The following is a 19,052-nucleotide window of genomic DNA, read 5'->3' as shown; positions in this document are numbered from 1 at the left end:
CGTGTGTGTGTGTGTGTGTGTGTGTGTGTGTGTGTGTGTGTGTAGGCTTACAGTCATTCATTGGGAATGACAGTACAAGGCTAAGTCCAAAAGTATTGTTACACAATCATAGAAACCTTTATTAAGCAAAAATATCCAAATGTGAGGCTGTTACTTCCTAACAGATCCCCCATCCAGTTTTCTGCACTTCTGAAGGTGGTTCCTTATCCAATCGTTTGCCGAAGAGTTCTGCACTTCTTGATTTACACCGTGCCAAACTGCAGTTTAACTTTCTCGAGGATCTCAAATCATGTACCTTTTAAATGTTGAGTTCTGGGAATAAAAATAAGTCTGAAGGGACAAGATCAGGGACATTGGGTAGATTGGGGCAAAGTTTCCCAACAAAGTTCTCTTAGGCTAGTCCTATCTACTCACAAAGAATGAACAGGTGCACTACCATGCTGGGGGGAAATAATTTCTTGGCACAGATTTCCTGACCTTTTCCTCACCAGTGCACTTTTCAGTTTTCTTTAAACCTTTCCTAAAAAGTCCCCATGTTGTCCTGTGTTCTTTAAGAAAATCTATCAAAACACAGTCTCCATAACCTGAGCTGACATCTCAGCTCAAAACTGACTCAGCAGATCCTTTCAGAAGTCACTGTTTTGATTGGGATCTTTTTTTCCCTACCCTAATGAGACTACACTGGTATTACTGAAAGAACTTGTCTGCAGTAATCCCACTGTGATAATTATATGAGTTAGTGCATGTGAAGTATTTATTTAAAGTACATATAACTGCGCAAGTAATTTGAATTTGATGAATTGAGACATATATTTTACTTTCTATCTTCTAGTGTTCTGGCTGATCTATTCATTCTTTCAATGATCTGATGTTAAGCACCTAGAATATATTAGATTTACTATATTAGGTTGCAGTGATACACCAGTGTATCTAGTCATAGTCTTGTCTTCAAGTTGCTTAGAGCCTATTAGTGGAAACGGACAAAATAGACAAATTATGATGAGGGTGATACATGCATTCCTGGAGATCTGGGAAAGATAAACATTAACTCCAACCACTCCTGGTACAAGGAGATGTTCCCTGTAGGAGGTGATCTATAGAAGTTGAGTTCATTTGAAAGGATAAGTAGGATTTGCCATGGGAGTGACAAATAGAGTGGGCATATTGCTGTTGCATTAAATATGAAACTGAAAATGGCAAAGAAAGCTTGTCAGGGGCTTTATCACAAAAAGCCTGTATCACAGACTATAAAACTTAAGCTCTATCCGTTATTCATAGAACAAACATACAAGAGTTTTAAGCAGGCAAATAATGTGACCTCATTTGTGTTTTAGCTGTGTGGCCATGGGTTTGGAAGGAGAAAAATTGGTGGCAAGAGAAGAGATTAGAAGTGGTTGTACTCCAAATGAGGAATTAGCAGATTTGAACTAGGATAGTTGTTGTTGAGTGCAGTCAAGTCAGTTCTGACTCATGACAACCCTGTATAGGGCTTCCAAGGAGTGACTGGTGAGTTTGAACTGCTGACCTTGTGGTTCAAAGCCACCTTGTAGTCCAGTGCTTATTTACCCTGCAGTGCCACACCAGGACTCGTATAGTTGAAAGTTTTAAATATTAACAAAATAAATTTAGATGGAGCTGGTGATTGATAAAATATGTAGGGGAAAAGACAGAGAAAGTTAAGGATAAATCCTAGGTTTCCAACTTGGCCGAGGAACCATGATACCACCAATAACATCACAAGTAGAAAGGGGACAAGGTTTTAGGGAGAGGAGAAGACACGAAGACAAGTTAATTCTGAACACGTTGAATCTTAGGCCAGTGTAGCATAAAGGGCAGATGATTAGCAGGCCCTACCAGTCCGCTATGGGTCGGACCCGACTCGATGGCACTTAACAACAAACAACAACAACCAGTCCGAAGCTGACGAGTAAGGTATAGGGTAGAGATTTGGCTATTGTCATAGAACACCAAGAGCTGTTAAAAATAGTAATAATAGTAAGGAAAAACTAAATCCTGCATGGAATCCTTGTGTTGCACTGTAGGATAAGCACTGGACTGCCAAACACAAGTCTGTGGTTCAAACCCACCAGCTACTCCTAGGAAACCATACTGGGTCACTTAGTTGAAATTGACTTGACGGCACTTAACAATAACAGACCTCCATCCAATGGATCCTGATGGCATTATTGGAGGTTAAGGAGATGGCATCTGAGCTGAATCTTGCCATGTATTATTAACAATAGTAGGATAAAGGTAAGCTATAGAGACAGGCGGCGGGACTTAGGAATTCCTAGCCTTCAGTGACTAGGATGAGAATCATGTTTTACTTGACTGGCTAGCAGTCCCAGATAGCATCTAGCCAGAACTCAGAGAGGTCTTAGTTCTTGATGGAGACTGACTGTAACACTCTTGAAACCACCAAGCACCACTGATGTCTGCTTTTGTATTTCGTTATATTTCACTAAATATCTTGCTTTTCTGACACAGGCTACCTACCAAAGGCTACTACCTCTGTATTTCCCAAGGTCACTGAAGGAGGAGAGTCGGTCGTTGCCGTACCTCCCTGCAGATATTGGAAATGCAGAAGGGGAACCTGTAGTACCTGAACGGCAGATTAGGATAAGTGAAAAACCTGGTGCTCCAGAAGGTGAGTTTTCCTTTCCTCAGTTTCTCTCTTGAGGAAACATAGGAACTGATATTCATTATTCACCAAAAAAATAAGAAATACAGCTTAACCTTTGAGAAATTCTCCATGGATATGATACTAGGATCACTGCAATTTAGAAATTTTAGAGTCCTGTTGCTTTTGTTGGGCAATGTTGGATAATGAATAAAGAAGACCCATAGAACTATGAACTGATGCATTTGAATTTTGGTGTTGGAGAAGAATATTAAAAGTACTATGGACTGCTAAAATAACAAACAAATATGTGTTGGAAGAAGTACAGCCAGAGTGCTCCCTAGAAACCAGGATGACCAGACTTCATCTCTCACACTTTGGACATATTGTCAGGAGGGACCAATCCCTGGAGAAGGACATCATGCTTAGTAAAGCAGCTCTTTTCCCAGTCATGTTTTGAGGGAATTCAAATTTGAAGGGCTTATCTTCTGCCACTGTCTCTGACAATATTTTGGTGCTATTCATAATGACTTCATCTTCCAGCATTATATCTTGACAATGTTTCACTGGTCTTCATAAAGTTTTCAGTGACTAAGCGTTAAGATGTACTCTGCATCTCCTTCTTCCTAGTCTGTCTTCGTCTGGAAGCTCAGCTGAAACCTTTCCACCATGGGTGACCCTGCTGGTATTTAAAATACCGGTGTCACAGCTTCCTGCATCACATCAACAGGCAAGCCACCACAGAACGACAAAATAACAGTTGCATCTTGGAATTCCTGTGGAATCTTGTTTTTCTCCAGTATCTTCAGTGCGGCTTGGACTTCTTCCTTCAGTACCATTAATTCTTGATTATATGCTACCTCATGAAATGCTTAATTTTATTGACTTTTGGGTTTTTTTTCTGATACATTACTCTGCATTCCTTCCATCTTCTTTTGATACTTCTGCATCATACATTATTTAACCATTGTTGTTGTTAAGTGCCATCAAGTCAATTCTGACTCATAGCAATCCTGTATAGAGCCCCTAAAGAGAGGCTGGTGAATTTGAACCACTGACCTTGAAGTTAGCAGTTCAGTGCTTATCCCACAGTGCCACATCAGGACTCCTACTTTATATATGTTGTTGTTGTCAAGTGGTGTTGAATTGGTTCCAACTACTAGCCAGCCTGTATAGGGTTTCCAAGGAGCACCTGATGAGTTTGAACTGCCAATCTTGTAGTTCACCATCCACTGCTGATCTTATAGCATTACAATTGCAACCCACAGCTGGAATGTCTTTTTGTTTTTTTGTGTTTTCAGTCCTTTCAGCTTGAGAAATGCTAAATGTGTTCGTCCCTATTGGTTTTCTAACTCCAGGTCCTTGCACTTTTCATTATAATACTTTACTTGGTCTTCTTGACCTGCCCTCTGAAGTTTTCTATTCAGCTCTTTGACTTCCTCATTTTTTTCCATTCATATTAACATCATTATAGTAGAATCCAAGTTTCAGACTCTTCTGACATCCATTTTGGTCTTTTCTTCCTTCATCTTTTTAATGACATTTTGCATTCTTCATGTATGATGTTCTCGTTGTCATCCCACAATTCTTCTGGTCTTTGGTCATTAGCATCCAATGTACCAAATCTGTTTGTGAGAAGATCTCTAAATTAAAATGGGCTATGTTCAATGAAGGTCATATATTTGCTCTTGTGAACTTGTTTTAATTTGCTTCAGCTTTAGCTTGAACTTCCATATTAGCAGTTGATGGTTTGTTCCATAGTGTGACCTTGGCCTTGCTATGACTGAGGATATTGAGCTTTTCCACCATCTCTTCCTAAATATGTACTCAATTTGATTCCTGTGTGTATTCATTCCATCTGAGGTCCATGTGGATAGCGCCTTTTATGTTATTTAAAAAAGGTATTTGCAATGACGCTGATGACTCTAGATTCATGGAAAAAGATGGGTGGGGGGAAATAAAGGAAAAAGAAAGAAAGAAAAAAGATATTTGCAATGAATAAGTCTCTGGTGAGGCAAAATTCTATCATGTGATCTCCAGCATCATTTCTATCACCAACACCATATTTTCCAACCACTGATACTTCTTTGTTTCCAACCTTTGCATTCCAATCACCAGTAATTATCCTTACCTTTTGATTACATGTGTGATCAATTTCAGGCTGAAGGAGTTAGTAGAATTCTTCAATTTCATCATCACCGACTTCAGTGGTTGGTGTGTAAATTTGAATAATAGATATATTAACTGGTCTTCTTTGTAGGCATATGGATATTATCTTATCAGACAGCGCTGTACTTCAAGATAGATCTTGAAATGTTCCTTTTAATGAAGAAAGCCCATCGTATACTCAGCTTTATTTTCAATTTGAAGGAAACTCATATATGTTTTTTTCTAGTTGTTTCTTTTTTAAATGAAAACAAGTTTCTTCTAAGCTATTGGTCTATCGTGGCTAGAAGGGAGCAGTGAAATAGGTGTGGGGTAACCTAGCTAGATGACTTAACCAGGCTGTACTTCAAATGATGGCGTTCCCTTTAATAGCCCCCCCACCCCACCCCGGGCCAAGGTGTTTTGTTTGTTTGCTTGTTTTTTCCTTTTATATAATAGGGCAGTGGGTACCACTCTTAAGAGATGATCTGTTCCTAATGGACTGGTTTCCGCTACCTAAACTCAAACAGTGACCATATGTTTAAATCAGATTATTTGTAATGTAGATTATATAACTCTTATGGGCCAGAATATTATGGCATGACCAGTGTAGAAAATTACATACAAAACTACTTTTTAATGAACGTGGATTATACTCTACCATTTTGGTCCACTTGTTTTCTAGCCAAAGGGGCTTGAGTTTATGAAAAGTAAAACAGTTATTTTCACTTTTGTTGGGTACTGTGTGACATTCCATCTTTAAACTCAAATACAGTATAATTACTTTTGTCATTTGGTTATGATCACATTTCACCTTAGGAGGTTACGCCCAAGTCACCATGATTAAGTCTTGTATTCCTAAATTTGTGTCCAACATGGACAGGCACATTGCTTTCATTATTTCTGTTCTGCAAATCCCAAGTATGACTTCATTTTCATTCTCAAAGGATGACCTAACCCCACTCTTTTGACTTACCTCACAGTCGTTCCACTGCAGCATTCATAATCTGTTGGTAGCATTTACTACCTAGTTCTGACATAAGGTCTCTGTTGATACCAGTATTTTGTGGTGGTGGTTGTTGTTACAGACATCCAAGAAGAAGAGGATGAAGGCTTGGGAGTTGATCTCTCTTTCATTGGTTCTCATGCTTTTGCTCGAATGGAAGGGGATATTGATAAGCAAAGAAGATTAATCCTTCAGGGACAGTTATCAGAGGCAGCCCTACAGAAGCAGCATCAAAGAAAGTAAGGCAAACGCTTTTGGACTTATACACAGAATCGTGAGAAACAAAAAAAGGGTCCTTATATCTGCTAAATGCATCTCCATATATACATATGTATTCTAATTTTTGCTTCATGACAATTTAGTGAGAAAGATACTATCCCCATCTGGTAGATACAGAAACTCAAAGTTCAGTCATTTATCAGTAGTCACAGTCAATATGTGTTGAAGGCAATATTCAGATGCATGTCTGGTGTCACAATTCCTACTCTGTCTACCATATTGTAGTGCTTCTGTGTGAGGATTTTAGTCTAAAAATAGGAATTGGGCACAGAAAGGAGAAAGGGAAAAGCAGCATTGCAAAGTTTTGACTTGACTGTCTTTATACTTAAAGTATTATCTGCAGTTATATTACATTTAAAGGAGCTTTATTTCTCCCTCAGTGTATCCCAAAAATCTTAGAACTCATCTGGTCCATACCACTTCTTCAAAGTGTTTTCTAATACAGGAAACAGCCTCTATACTTCTCTGGGTAAGCTTTTCCATGACTTAAGTATTCATGCTTTTTAAAGGAAAGCAACGACGACAAAAGAAAAACTACAAATGGCTAATAATATGTAGGGCTTGTTGAGAAAGTAACAGGGTTGTGATGGACTCAGCACCTGGTACTTGGAAACTCTTAAAGTGGGTCACTGCTTTTCTTTGTGTTATGTGCCTTCAAATCCTGACCAGCTTTGCCTCTGAGTTTTAGAACATGCCTTTTTATATTTTTTTCCACCTAAAATGTGTTCATCGTTCAATTTTTTTCCCATCCAAGTTTTAGCTCAGAAACAATTCACCTGTGGTAATTTATCTCCCAAGTCTACAATAGTGTCTCCTCCCATCTGCATCTTTAATGCCTATACGTGCCTTAAGTGTAGCATAACATTGATCACCCTGCACTGTAGTAGCATCTTGAGTGTTGTCAGTCTCCAGCTGTAAAGCAGGAATTGAGCTACGTGATCTCCAGAGTCCCTTGTTGTTTTGTTGTTAAGTACCATGGAGTTGGTTCCAACTCATAGATCTCCAGAGTCCCTTGTTGTTTTTGTTGTTAAGTACCATGGAGTTGGTTCCAACTCATAGCGACCCTGCACAGGGTTTCCGAGGCTGTATATCTTTACGGGAGCAGAATGCCTCATCTTTCTCCCGCGGAACAGCTGATAGTTTTGAACTGCCAACCTTCAGGTTAGCAGCCCAGTTCATAACCACTACGCTACCAGAGCTCCTTTACAGGGTTCAAATTCTGTTCCTGAGTCCATGGTCTTGTCTTCTCTTTATTCTGGTTTTATTTTTATAAATTAAAGCAAATTAACCACTAGAGGGCACCAGTGAATAGCTTTTCTAAAATTTACTGTCCCAGATGGTCTCAGTGATTTCTAAACATGTCCATGTGCAAGAGTCAGCTGGAATTTTTTTTTTTTTTTTAATATATTGCCTGGTGTCCCCATAACTGGGGTGGGACCTTGGACTCTGGACTCTGTATATATTTGATTTTTCTTTCTTGTCATATCCACATGCTCCTAGATTTTGGTACCTCTTGTGATCTAGACAGTGGTGCTTTGCAATCTTAGAAATTGAGGGCCCCTAAGAGACTTTGTTTACTTGAGTTATGTCTATCAGTACTTTACATTTTAGAATTTTTGTTGATATCAATACTGATAACCCATTACGTTTTATTAAAAATAACTTTAAAAATTTAATGAGAAGAATGGCACAGTTTTACATTTTTTCAAATGTTGCAAGTCTTTTAATGCTGGCTTAATAGAAGACAGCTGGGTTCTCATATTGGCATTCAGTCTTTTGCAATAAGTGATTTTGATTGGAATATATAAAGAAAATCTGGCTTCAGATATAAATAATTAGGGATGTTCCTCTTTGATACTACATCAGAACTTGATAAATGGTAGTTTCTTAAAGTTCAAGTGTAGTGTAGAATCTAAAACCAGACCCATGGATTTTTGTAGTCATATTAAAGTCTACTGATCTGATCTGTACTTTAAATGGATCTTTTAACCTTAAATAATGTTATAACATGATGTAGTTTTCTTTTTGAAATTCTGGTTCACTGAATTATTCAGACCCTCCACATACTAACACAAGTCAGTACACAGTATCCCAAAATGACACTAGTTAATATTACAACCAGTCTCCTCAAAGAAGCCTTTTAAGTATGAGGAATTTTCAAACTTTAAAAGTTCAACTTTAATCTTAAAAAATTAATAATGTTGGTGCTTTTACACCATCACTGTGGCTATCAACATAGTGAAAAAGGCAAATAATATCTTAGTATTATTATGAAAATAGTTTTGACCTTGCAGACCTCATGGTAACTGTTCAGGGGTCTGCAGGTCACACTTCGAGAATGACTGGTCTGTGGTCTATCACAGTACTGTATAATAATGAAAGTAATTTTGGTGATCATCCAGTATAGTTTTTTAAAGTACAGTGCATAATCCGTGATCATTAGGGTACTTGTTAAACATCTGTGGAACCCACACCAAACATTGACTCAGAACTTCTTTGTGAAGGGCTTAGGCATCTTCTTTCTAAAGTTTCTTAGATGATTCTTTTGTGCCTGAAATCACTCGTTTGACTCCTCTACTTCACAGATGGGTAAATTGATCCCAGAGAGTGTTTTGCCCAGATTTACAGCTAACTTTGGAAGAGCCTTCAGAGTGACATTTGCGGCATTTCTTTCCTTTCACCACCATCTTCAATTCAATTACACAGACAACTTCAGAGAAGTCTGGAAAAATTGACAGATTTATTTGTATTTACATACAAAGAATGGATTGTTGTCAGATTTTTCAAACTAGTCACCCACTCTCTTCCCTTCCCTTCCTTTCTCTTCCTGTTTACTGTCCCCCGCCTCCTTTCTATCTCCCTCTCACTCTTTTTCACATAGATACTCACATACATTTCTCTCATCTCCATTAATAGTACAGTTTACCTAGATTTTGTAAAGTTGTCTTTGGCTGGATGTATATCTCTCCCCCCTTTTAAAATGATGATATTTGTTTCATTTAATAACATATTATAATAATAATTTTTAAAGTGTTAAAGAGCAAAGATGTCAGCTTGAGGACTAAGGTGCACCTGACCCAAGCCATGGTATTTTCAATAACCTCATATGCATGCGAAAGCTGGACAGTGAATAAGGAAGATCGTAGAAGAATTGATGCTTTTGAGTTGTGGTGTTGGAGGAGAATATTGAAAGTGCCATGGGCTGCCAAAAGAACCAATAGATCTGTGTTGGAAGAAGTACAACCAGAGTGCTCCTTGGAGGCCAAGATGACCAAGCTTCGTCTCTCATACTTGCGACATATTGTCAGGAAGGACCAGTTACTGGAGAAGGATATGATGTTTGGTAAGGTGGAGGGTCAGAGAAAAAGAGGGAGACCCCAAAAAGATGGATTGGCCAAGTGGCAGCATCAGTGGGCTCAAGCGTGGCAACAGTAGTGAGGTTGGCCCAGGATCGGGCAGTGTTTCGTTCTCTATGAGTCGGTACTGACTCAATGGCACCTAACAGCAACAACAACAATAACTAGCTCAAGCCAGTATTCAAATGAGTCTGTATTCGCTGAGTCCATGCTTGTTGGTAAGGAGCCAAACCAAAGGACTAGGTCTTAGGAGGGCATGCGAACATTGCTTGTAAAGGAGTGTCTTTGTATTCATGGAGGGCCTTGATCTTGAGATTTAAATTCGTTACCCATATGACTGTGTGTGTTTAGTTCAGGATCATATTCTAGGTACTGAAGTGTATAAATAAGGTCGTTCCTGTCTTCAGGCAACTCATTATTGAGCCACACTATCCTCAGATGTCAGGGGTACTGCATGTCGAGGCAGGTGTTCAGCAGACCATACACAGTTATAGAAACCTGGGCCAGGGACCATAGGGCCTGGCCCCTCTGCTACTCAGCTCCTTTGAATGACAAGGGAAAAAAAAATCACAATGTTTTTTGATTTACCATTTATCTGCTCAAAGTATTACAAAATATTTCAGAGTGATAGAGGTTTTCATTAATGTGTGCCAGAGCACCAAATACTCTTCAAGGGGTCTGTGAGGTAAAAACTCTTTCTCATTATTACTAAGACTTACTTGCCGTTTTCATTCTCATTCTCTCCTGCTGTTCATTGGAGTTTTCCAGAGGCTACCTGACACTTGAAATTGCAATAGATTAAAGTCAGAACCAGATACGAGAATGCCACAGAAATTAAAGGGATTTGGCAGCTCTTCCCTCAGGTTTTTCATTTAAAAAAAGAAAACTTATTATGGTTCACAAAATAGTGTTTTTAGTTGCTTTTAATTAATAAATATTTTTAGTTTCTCGGTTTTCATTTCTTCAGTAATTGTAAATATAATTTAAAAACTGAGAAATTAAAATTTTTTTTATATATTCTATCAAAAATACAGTAAATGTTGATAATTGATGTAAATGAAAGCTCTTTAATAATTTTTTAAAAAGTAAGGTCTTAAAAAAAAAAAGTAAGGTCTTGATACCAGAAAGTTTGCATATAGGTGACTGATTGTTTATTACTTTATACGGTAAATTGAGCTATAAGTCAAGTATTTCTGTACTGTGCCATGTGCTAAATGTTGGAGATTGCAGGTATAGGTTTGGGGATGTATTTTTCTAACTCTTTCTAGAGAGGAGCCATCTTGACACAATGATTAAGCACTAATCTGCTAACCAAAGGTCTGCAGTTCACACCCACCAGTACAGGAGAAAAGACCTGGCAAACTGCTGTCATGAAGATTGTTGTTGTTGTTATTGTTAAGTGCCATCAAATTGGTTCCAACTCAGTGACACTGTATAGGGTTTCTGAAGCTGTAAATCTTTACGGGAGCAGAAAGCCTCATCTAGTGGGTGTTAGCCGCTAGCCTTGTTAACAGTGCAGTGCGCATCCTACAGTGATAACAGGGCTCCTCCCCTTAAAGATGGCGCCCTAGGAAACACTATGGGGCAGTTCTGGTCTACTCTGTAGAGTCATACTGAGTCGTAATCTACTCACAACACACAACTCTTTCTAAATCAAACTTTTGTTCACATATTGAGTTTGGTTTCTATTGATTGTATTAATCAAACTGAGCAAATGATAGTATTGTTTTAAATCTTTGGGCTAGTCATCTTTAGTTAGAATTATCTTCTTTTCAAGGCTTCAATTCTTCCAACAATAACAAAACTAAAGATCCAAATCAATTGACAGTAGGGTGCTATCATTGCCACATCAGTTTTGTGTTTTAAGTACCATTGAGACAGTTCAACTTATACCAACCCTGTGTAGGGTTTCCAAGGCCGTAAATCTTTATGGTAGCAGAAAACCCTATCATTTTCCTGTAGAGCAGCTGGTGAACTCGAACCACAGAATTTGTGGTTTCCTAGTCCAGTGTTTATCCTACAGAGCCACTGTGCTTACACCACTTCAGTAATAGTAATTATTTTACAGTTGCATTTGTTTCTTACCATTAAGATTTTTTTGTTTGGTTTAATATCCAACTGTGACTTAAATTATTTGTCATAGCAGAAACTTTATTCATTATTAAATATTGATGGTGGTTCAAACTCACCAGCTGCTACTTGGAAATCTTATATAGGGTTGCTACAGATTCTATGGCGCTTCACAAGATACTAAATATTGTGCTAGAAACTGGTGGTAGATTGACAAGCAAGACAGATACAGTACACCCTGTGCCCTCATGGAGCTTAATGTTTTGCAGAGGAGAAAAATGTAAAGCTAGTTATTAAAAGCTGGCGCTATGGATTAATGTACCAGACTCCAAAGTCACTTTGAACCATAAGGTAGGCAGTTCAAACTCACTAGTTGCTCCTTGGAAACCCCATACAGGGTCACTATGGGTCGGAACCAACTTGACGGCACTTCACAATAACAACAAGAATGTATGCATTATATAAAGTAATCAAAATGAGTGAGCAACATTGACCCCGAACAATATAGGTGAATTTTAGCAGTTTCAGGTGAAAAAACATGAGGCTGTAAAAATTATATATAGTATAATAGACTCTGATAGTTAAAAACCAAAAAATGCTTTTTAAATTATAGAGAGAAATTAAAATGATGTGGGAAAAAAAAAAGAATAGCAAGGAAATGATCCTGGAATTATGACGGCGAAGGAGAGGCTGCGTAAAGGTTAGAATGGGAGAGGGTGGTGTAGGGGAGTTATTGTGATGTATTAACTGCTTTTGGTTGGTAGGTTTGGGGGTACTTATTTCTTCATTAAAAATAACTAGATAAAGCAATGATTTAAGTGTTCTGTGCATGTACTAGTGATGAGTCTCTTGAGCTATGATTCATTCTATTTTGTATACCTACCTGCATTCCAGCTTAAGCATTTTTCTTCAGAATTCATTCAGCACATAGTTATGGAATGTCAGAACTCGTTGAAAATCCAGAAGCCAAAGTAGGGCATGCTCCTGTCTTGTGGTCTAATGGGACAGCAGCAGACATTACCATAAGTAGGTAAAGCCTGGTAATGGCCATGCTAGAAGTCTGTAGTGCCCAAAGAAGGGGATCTGCCTCTATAGCCTCCCCTCCCCTCTCCTTTCTAGGCCCTTCCCAGCATACATATTTGATGATAGAGTACTTGGACTTCTGTCTGGTTGCTTATTTCTTTCTGTTTTATTATACAGTGAGTTTTCTTTAATGTCTGTTTCATATATGCACCTTTAAGTTCTTTGAAGCCAAGGGACCTTTTGTTTTTCCTCTCAAGATCCCAAAATACCTTTGTATAATACTCATTTATGGTTATTAGTCTGTTCAACAAAGGTTTGAGGCCCCACTATGATTCAGGCATTGCAGTGATTCAATACACCTTTGAAAAATAGTCTAATGAATATATAAATAGAGTATGGAAATTAACAAGTATTTTCTGAATATATGCATTGTGTTAACACTTGTGCTACTTGAAAGACAACTAGGAAATGTTATTTTGTGTAGTGTTGTTGGGGAGATGTTTTAGAAAACAGTACAATTAAGGATTTACTTAGGAAATGACTGTGAAAATAAGGGATCGTATGTATGAATTTGGGAGAACTGCAGTAAGTCTTTTCTTGGCTTTCAAATATATATTTTAAGGCAAAGTTAAAAGTTACTTGGTGTTTTTTTTACAGTTGCATCAGTGGACAAGCTATCAAATTTAAGAAGACCATCTATAGAACCAATGCAACAAATCATGTGTTTGCTTTTTGTTGTTTGTTTCACAATGAAATGAAAAGTTCTGTGAAGCTGGCAGACCAATCACATCACTTGTTGTTTACGGCCATATGTGACAGACTTTCCATTGAATATCGTTAATTATCTGACTGCACTTTATAGCTAAAAGGCATCTACACAAACACCATTTTGTAGATTAGAAAACTGAGGCCAATAGAGGTAAAACAACTTTTCCTAGGTCAAATACAGTCTCTCCCTCTCCCAGTTTTAATATTTTTGGGGCATAGGCTATTGCCCTTCATGACCTAGGTACTTCAGAGTTGTTTTTTTTAATAGATATGACTAAAACTTTTTTCACAGTATAGTGTATGGCACTGTGAATTTTAGGAAAGTAATATATAGTATAAAGCATACTAAGCTCTTCAGAAATCTGGAGATATCAGTACCACTTTAACGTCAGCCTTTAACATTAATCAACTGGATTATTTTTTGTAAGTCATTTACCTTCTTTGAGATCTTTAGCATCTATTCCAGTTTTTAACATCCTCTTAGCCAAAGCTGAACTGTGATCATCTCATCTCATGGGATATTCAGTACATCTAGTTTGATTAATGAGCCATTAAATATGCCTCAACTTCTGAAATAAAATGACCTGACTCCTTTGGGACACAATTGGCATGTGCAGCACATACTTTTCGATTGAAAAATATGCTTCCTTTAAGCTCGTGACCATATATGAATGTATTTGCTACAGTGTTGTCAATACCTATCATATATTAAGCACTCAGTGACTTTTTGTGGAATGAGTGAACATCTGTTTTACATACTTGCTATTTCCATAGTCCAATTGCATTTTTTAGTAAAGAGGAATAATAGTGTTTAATACATATGTTAATATGAATACTAGCTATCTTAGCCATTTATCGTTGTAGTCTTCATTTGACCATAGAGGATTTTTTTTTTTTATAATCATGCGGCAGGAATGCCTTCTTTTCTCACTAACTAATTTAAGTACCGTCGAGTCAGTTCCCACTCATATCGACCCCGTGTAGTGTTTCCAAGGACCAGCTGATGGGTTAGAACCACCAACCTTGAGGCCAGCAGTCCAGTGTTTATCCTATAGTGCCGTGCCAGGAGTCCTAACACATAATTGACTACAATATGATAGCCTCTTGCTCCTCTCTCATATGCAGAAAACACCATTTGTCTTAGGTGCAGGGAAAGAGCTGAAAAACAGGTCCCATGTAAATTTGATTTACAGGTGTTTATTATAATAACCTATATCCTTTATTTCTTTAGTTATAATCGCTGGTTATGTCAAGCAAGATCTGAGGATCTGTCTGATATTGCTTCTCTCAAAGCCTTATACCAAACAGGTGAGCTTAAGGATGGGTAACTGATTGTTTCACTAATTTAGGACCCTAGCCACCTTGACATTTCATTTTTCTCTGATTTCTTACAGTCTGATCTATGAATAAAATGTGGTGTTTTTTAAATTAATGTAGTTAGGTTTTACCCGTCATCAAATATTAAAAATAACATCACAGCCTGAAAAATTTTAAACAAAGTCTTAGTTATCTAGTTCTGCTGTACTAGAAATACCACAAGTGGGTGGTTTTAACAAACAAATTTATTTTCTCAAGTTTGTTGTTGCTGTCAAATGCCATTGAATCAATTCTGACTCACAGTGACCCTATATAGGGTTTCCAAGGAGTGACTGGTGGGTTTGAACTGCCAACCTTGGGGTTAGCAGTGCAGTGTTTATCCCACAGTGCCACACCAGGTTTAAAAGGTTAGATATTTGAATTCAAGTTGTAAGCTCTAGAGCAGGAATGGGGAACCTTTTTCTGCCAAGGGCTATTTGGATATTTATAATATTCATGGGCCACGCAAAATTATCAACTTAAAAATTAGCCTGCTATGTTTGGATGGCTGGAACTGCGATTGCCTTCGCAGGGCCAGACCAAATGATTCGACTGGCCTTCCATGGCTCACTGGCAGGATGTTCCCCACCCTTGCTTTCTCTCTGTTGGTTCTGGAGGAAGGTCCTTGTTCCTGTGAGCTTCTATTCTTGGGCAGTCTTCATGTGGTATGGCATCGCTCTTCCCCCACCTTGGCTTCTCTTGCTTGCTTGTCTAATCTCTTTTATGTCTCAAAGGAGATTGACTCAAGGCACACTCTATACTCCTCCCATCTCATTATCATAACAAATCCCAAATGGGATGATAAACACAAGCATACAAGGTAGGATTTAGGACACATCTCTTTGGACATAGTTCAGTCCATAAAGTAGCACACTTTGGCTCTCCAAAAATTTATGTCCTTGCCACAGGCAAAACATATTCACCCCATCACAACCTCCCAAAAGTGTTAGGCAATTCCAAGCCTAAAATCCCATCTTCTAAAGTATCTAAATCAAATATAAGTGAGTCTTAGTCAAGAGACCTAGTTTGGCGCTGTGGACTAATGCATCAGACTTCAAAGTCATTTGAACTGCAAGGTTAGTGGTTCAAGCTCACCAGCTGCTCCTTGGAAACCGTATGCAGGGTTTCTGTGGGTTGGAATTAACTCAACGACACTTAAAAACAACAACAACAGCCATATTCCATCCTGGGGTAGAATTCTTCTTCATCTGTGAACATGTGTAATCTAGACTATAAATTATCTGTTTCCAAAGTACAACAGTGGAACCAGGGACAAGGTAGGTATTTCTATTACAAATGGAAGAAATTGGAGGTTGAGAGAGGATAACAGGCACCAAGCAAGTTCAAAACCCAACAGAACAAATTACATTAGCTCTCAATACTTGGAAATAGCCCTCTGTTTTCTAAAATAATCTAGGCAATGGCCCTGTCCTACAGAATCTGGGTGTTGACCAGGCACTTTAGATTCTGGGTGGAGACCCCTTGGCCCTGGATTTCATCTCGACCTTCCAAGCCCTCTGGGGATGATAATTTGGCTTTAAATAGCGCCATTCTCTTAGTCCGTCTTGGTCGTGACTATATCCCCCTTGGCCCTGGCAGGCCCCATTCTGCCCCTTGGGCACAGCAGCCCAACCGCCTCAGCTCTGGGTGTCAACCACATTCCCCTAGCATACTTTAATGGCAACCCCATAATCCCAAACCCACGCTGGTGAAGATCTAACTCTGAAAACTAGGAGGTTGTGGCCCCACCCTTAAAATCAAGAAGGCCCTGCTTCCTTCCAAGTTGTTGTTGTTAAGTGCCATCAAGTCAGTTCCGACTCATAATAACCTTGGATAGGATTTCCGAGGAGTAGCTGGTGAGTTACAACTGTCAATCCTGCAGTTCAAACTGACGTTATGATCTAAGGCTTATCCTACGTCACACCAGGACTTCAAGAGTTCTGCTGATCTGTAAGCTGCTCCAGAAGATGGGGGAAGAGAGACACCCAGCCCCATGAAGATCAGCCAGGAATAGCAGCTCGGAGACAATGTCCTGTTCTTTTCTTGAAGGACAGCCGTCTGGTTCTTGCCTATACAGTTCTAAGTGGCAGAAAACCTTCTGTTCTTTCTCTGCCCCTTTCAGTCTAAACCGATGGGTTTTCTGCTGCTGTGGAAGTTGGGAGATGTAGATCTATCAACCACAGGCTTAACAAAAGATGATTTAGCCAAATTCTTGGTGACTAATTCTAGGACACATGTCCTTAGTTTGTACAACAAAATTTTTCAAATCTTTCTAAGTTCTGTTTTTATTTTGGAGAATTCATTTTTAAGTCCATCTGTTTCCTGTCACATTTTGCCATACAAGGAGAAACTGTATAGTCCCATTAAGAATTTTCATCAGCTAGGTATGCAGGTTCATCACTTATGAGTTCTACCATCCACCAAACAAGTTCATTGCCACTGCATAGGAAGCATCACCCTTCCTTCATTGTCCAGTCACATGTTCATCATTTTCTTTGAACACCTCACCAGAAGCACATTTAGCAGCAACATTTTCTTTCTGGCAACCTATGAATTCTCTAAGGTGACAGAGACAATCTGTGTATAGTTCTCTTCACTTCCTCCTGAGACCTCACCAAAATTGCCTTTGATGAGCATACTTCTGCCCGCTGTGTCTTCAAGGCAATCTACTGATACACTTCCTAATTTCAAAACCACTTCCACATTTTAGGTATTTGTTAGAGTGCCACCCTCACTTCTCAATACCAAATTCTGTCTAAATTATCTAGGGCTGCTGTCACAGAAGTTTATTTTCTCCAAATTTAGGAAGCTAGAAGTCCACATTCAACTTGTGGCCTCTAGGGAAAGGCTTTCCTCTGCTGGCTCTGGAGGAAGATCATTGTCTCTGAGCTGCTGCTGCTGGTGATCTTGTGGCTTGGCATCTCTCTTCCCCCATCTCTGCTTCTCTTACTTGTTTGTCTTGTCTTTTATTGCTCATAAGTGAGCCACTTAAAATAAAATCTACACTGATTCTGCCTCCTTCACATAACAAAGACAACCCATTCCCAAATGGGGTTATAACTACAGGCATTAAAAGCAAAAACAAAAAAAAAAAACACCATTCCAAGGCTATTGAATAGATTCTAACTCGCAGTGACCCTGGTGGCACAGTGAATTAAGCACTGTGCTGCTGACCACATGGTGAATGGTTCAAACTCAGCAGCCACTCCTCCGGAGAAAGATGAGGCTGTTTCTGTTTCCATAAGGATTTATAGTCTCAGAAATCCTGAAGAGCAGTTCTGCTGTGTCCTGTCTAGGGTCGCTCTGAGTCAGATGAACATAGATATGTTGTTGTTGTTAAATGAGGTTAGGATTTACAGCACACATTTTTAGGGGACACAGTTGAATTCATAACAAACATGTGGTTTCCATCTAGTTCCATTTTTTCTTTAAAAAAAAAATAATAAAAATTTTACTGTTTGCTTTTAAATATACTTTTTTGCTTGTTATACAAAATTCAAGCCTTATGTAAATACGTAATATAGAAATTGAAAGCTCCCAGCTTCCCATTCTTCTCTAATTAGCTTTCATTTTCAGACAGTGCTTGTTAATTTTTCAGAACTCAGTGTTATTTAGGTTGGTTGTTTTATTTTTACTTTTGATCACTAATACTATTACAAGTTGTAGTGAATTTAGATAAAAAGCTACATTAAAAGACTTTTGCCTACAACCTTTCCTTTGGCTGTCCCTGCTTTTAAGCTTTTAAAAGATCTTTTCTCAAAGGTAAGAGCAGTGATCAAAAATCTCATAAGATTAGAAAAAGACAGTCTTGTTTCCCATGAAGTAGAAAAACTATTAGAAGATGAAATTTGATAAACTTATACTTCCAGGTTTTCAATTTTTTAAGTTTGTGTTGACTATTTCTATAAATTTGGAGCCCAGGACAAATGATCCTCTTGAAGTACAAATTCTGGGTGCTGATTACATTTCCTGTTTGTAGGTGTTGATAACTGTGGTCGCACTGTGATGGTGGTAGTTGGAAGAAACATTCCTGTAACATTAATAGATATGGACAAGGTAAGCCCGGAAAAGGCTCTGTTTCACAAACTGTTGATTTCAAAGTAAGTCGGACATGCATTTGAAATGCAGGCTTAGAATATGGGATGAGACAGAATTCTGTGTCTGTCAGAGTAGCAGCTCTGGCTTGGTGAGTCACCATGCATGCTATCAGTAAATCTGGAGTTTTAAGTTTGTGCTGTTGGAGGAACAAAAATCCTGAAATCTAATGTGATCCGCAGACTGGCACCTGCTTTGTTTCTCTTCTTATGTAACTGGAAAGTTAAACTTGAAATCCTTCTGTATTATAATCACATTGCCAACCAAATTTTGCATTTCTTAGAGAAAAAAAAAATTTCTTCAGTATCTGTCTAAAATGAAGAAACCAAGGATC

The 19,052-nt window shown here is 38.5% G+C and overlaps 1 protein-coding gene across 2 annotated transcripts in view; it reads left to right on the top strand.

The window, feature by feature from the left end:
- The window catches only part of GDAP2 (ganglioside induced differentiation associated protein 2), a 62,994-nt gene that overhangs the window by 27,331 nt on the left and 16,611 nt on the right, over positions 1–19,052 (top strand). For both annotated transcript variants that reach the window (XM_006861300.1, XM_006861299.1), the window contains 4 exons: positions 2,488–2,647; positions 5,854–6,010; positions 14,499–14,575; positions 18,603–18,679. In XM_006861300.1, the coding sequence (XP_006861362.1) occupies positions 2,488–2,647; positions 5,854–6,010; positions 14,499–14,575; positions 18,603–18,679 (471 nt within the window). The remainder of the gene's footprint in view (positions 1–2,487; positions 2,648–5,853; positions 6,011–14,498; positions 14,576–18,602; positions 18,680–19,052) is intronic.

The sequence above is a fragment of the Chrysochloris asiatica genome, unplaced genomic scaffold, assembly GCF_000296735.1.
Source record: "Chrysochloris asiatica unplaced genomic scaffold, ChrAsi1.0 scaffold00042, whole genome shotgun sequence".
Classification (NCBI taxonomy): Eukaryota; Metazoa; Chordata; class Mammalia; order Afrosoricida; family Chrysochloridae; genus Chrysochloris; species Chrysochloris asiatica.
Note: the sequence above shows the minus strand (reverse complement) of the source record. Positions and strands in the feature narration are given on the sequence as shown.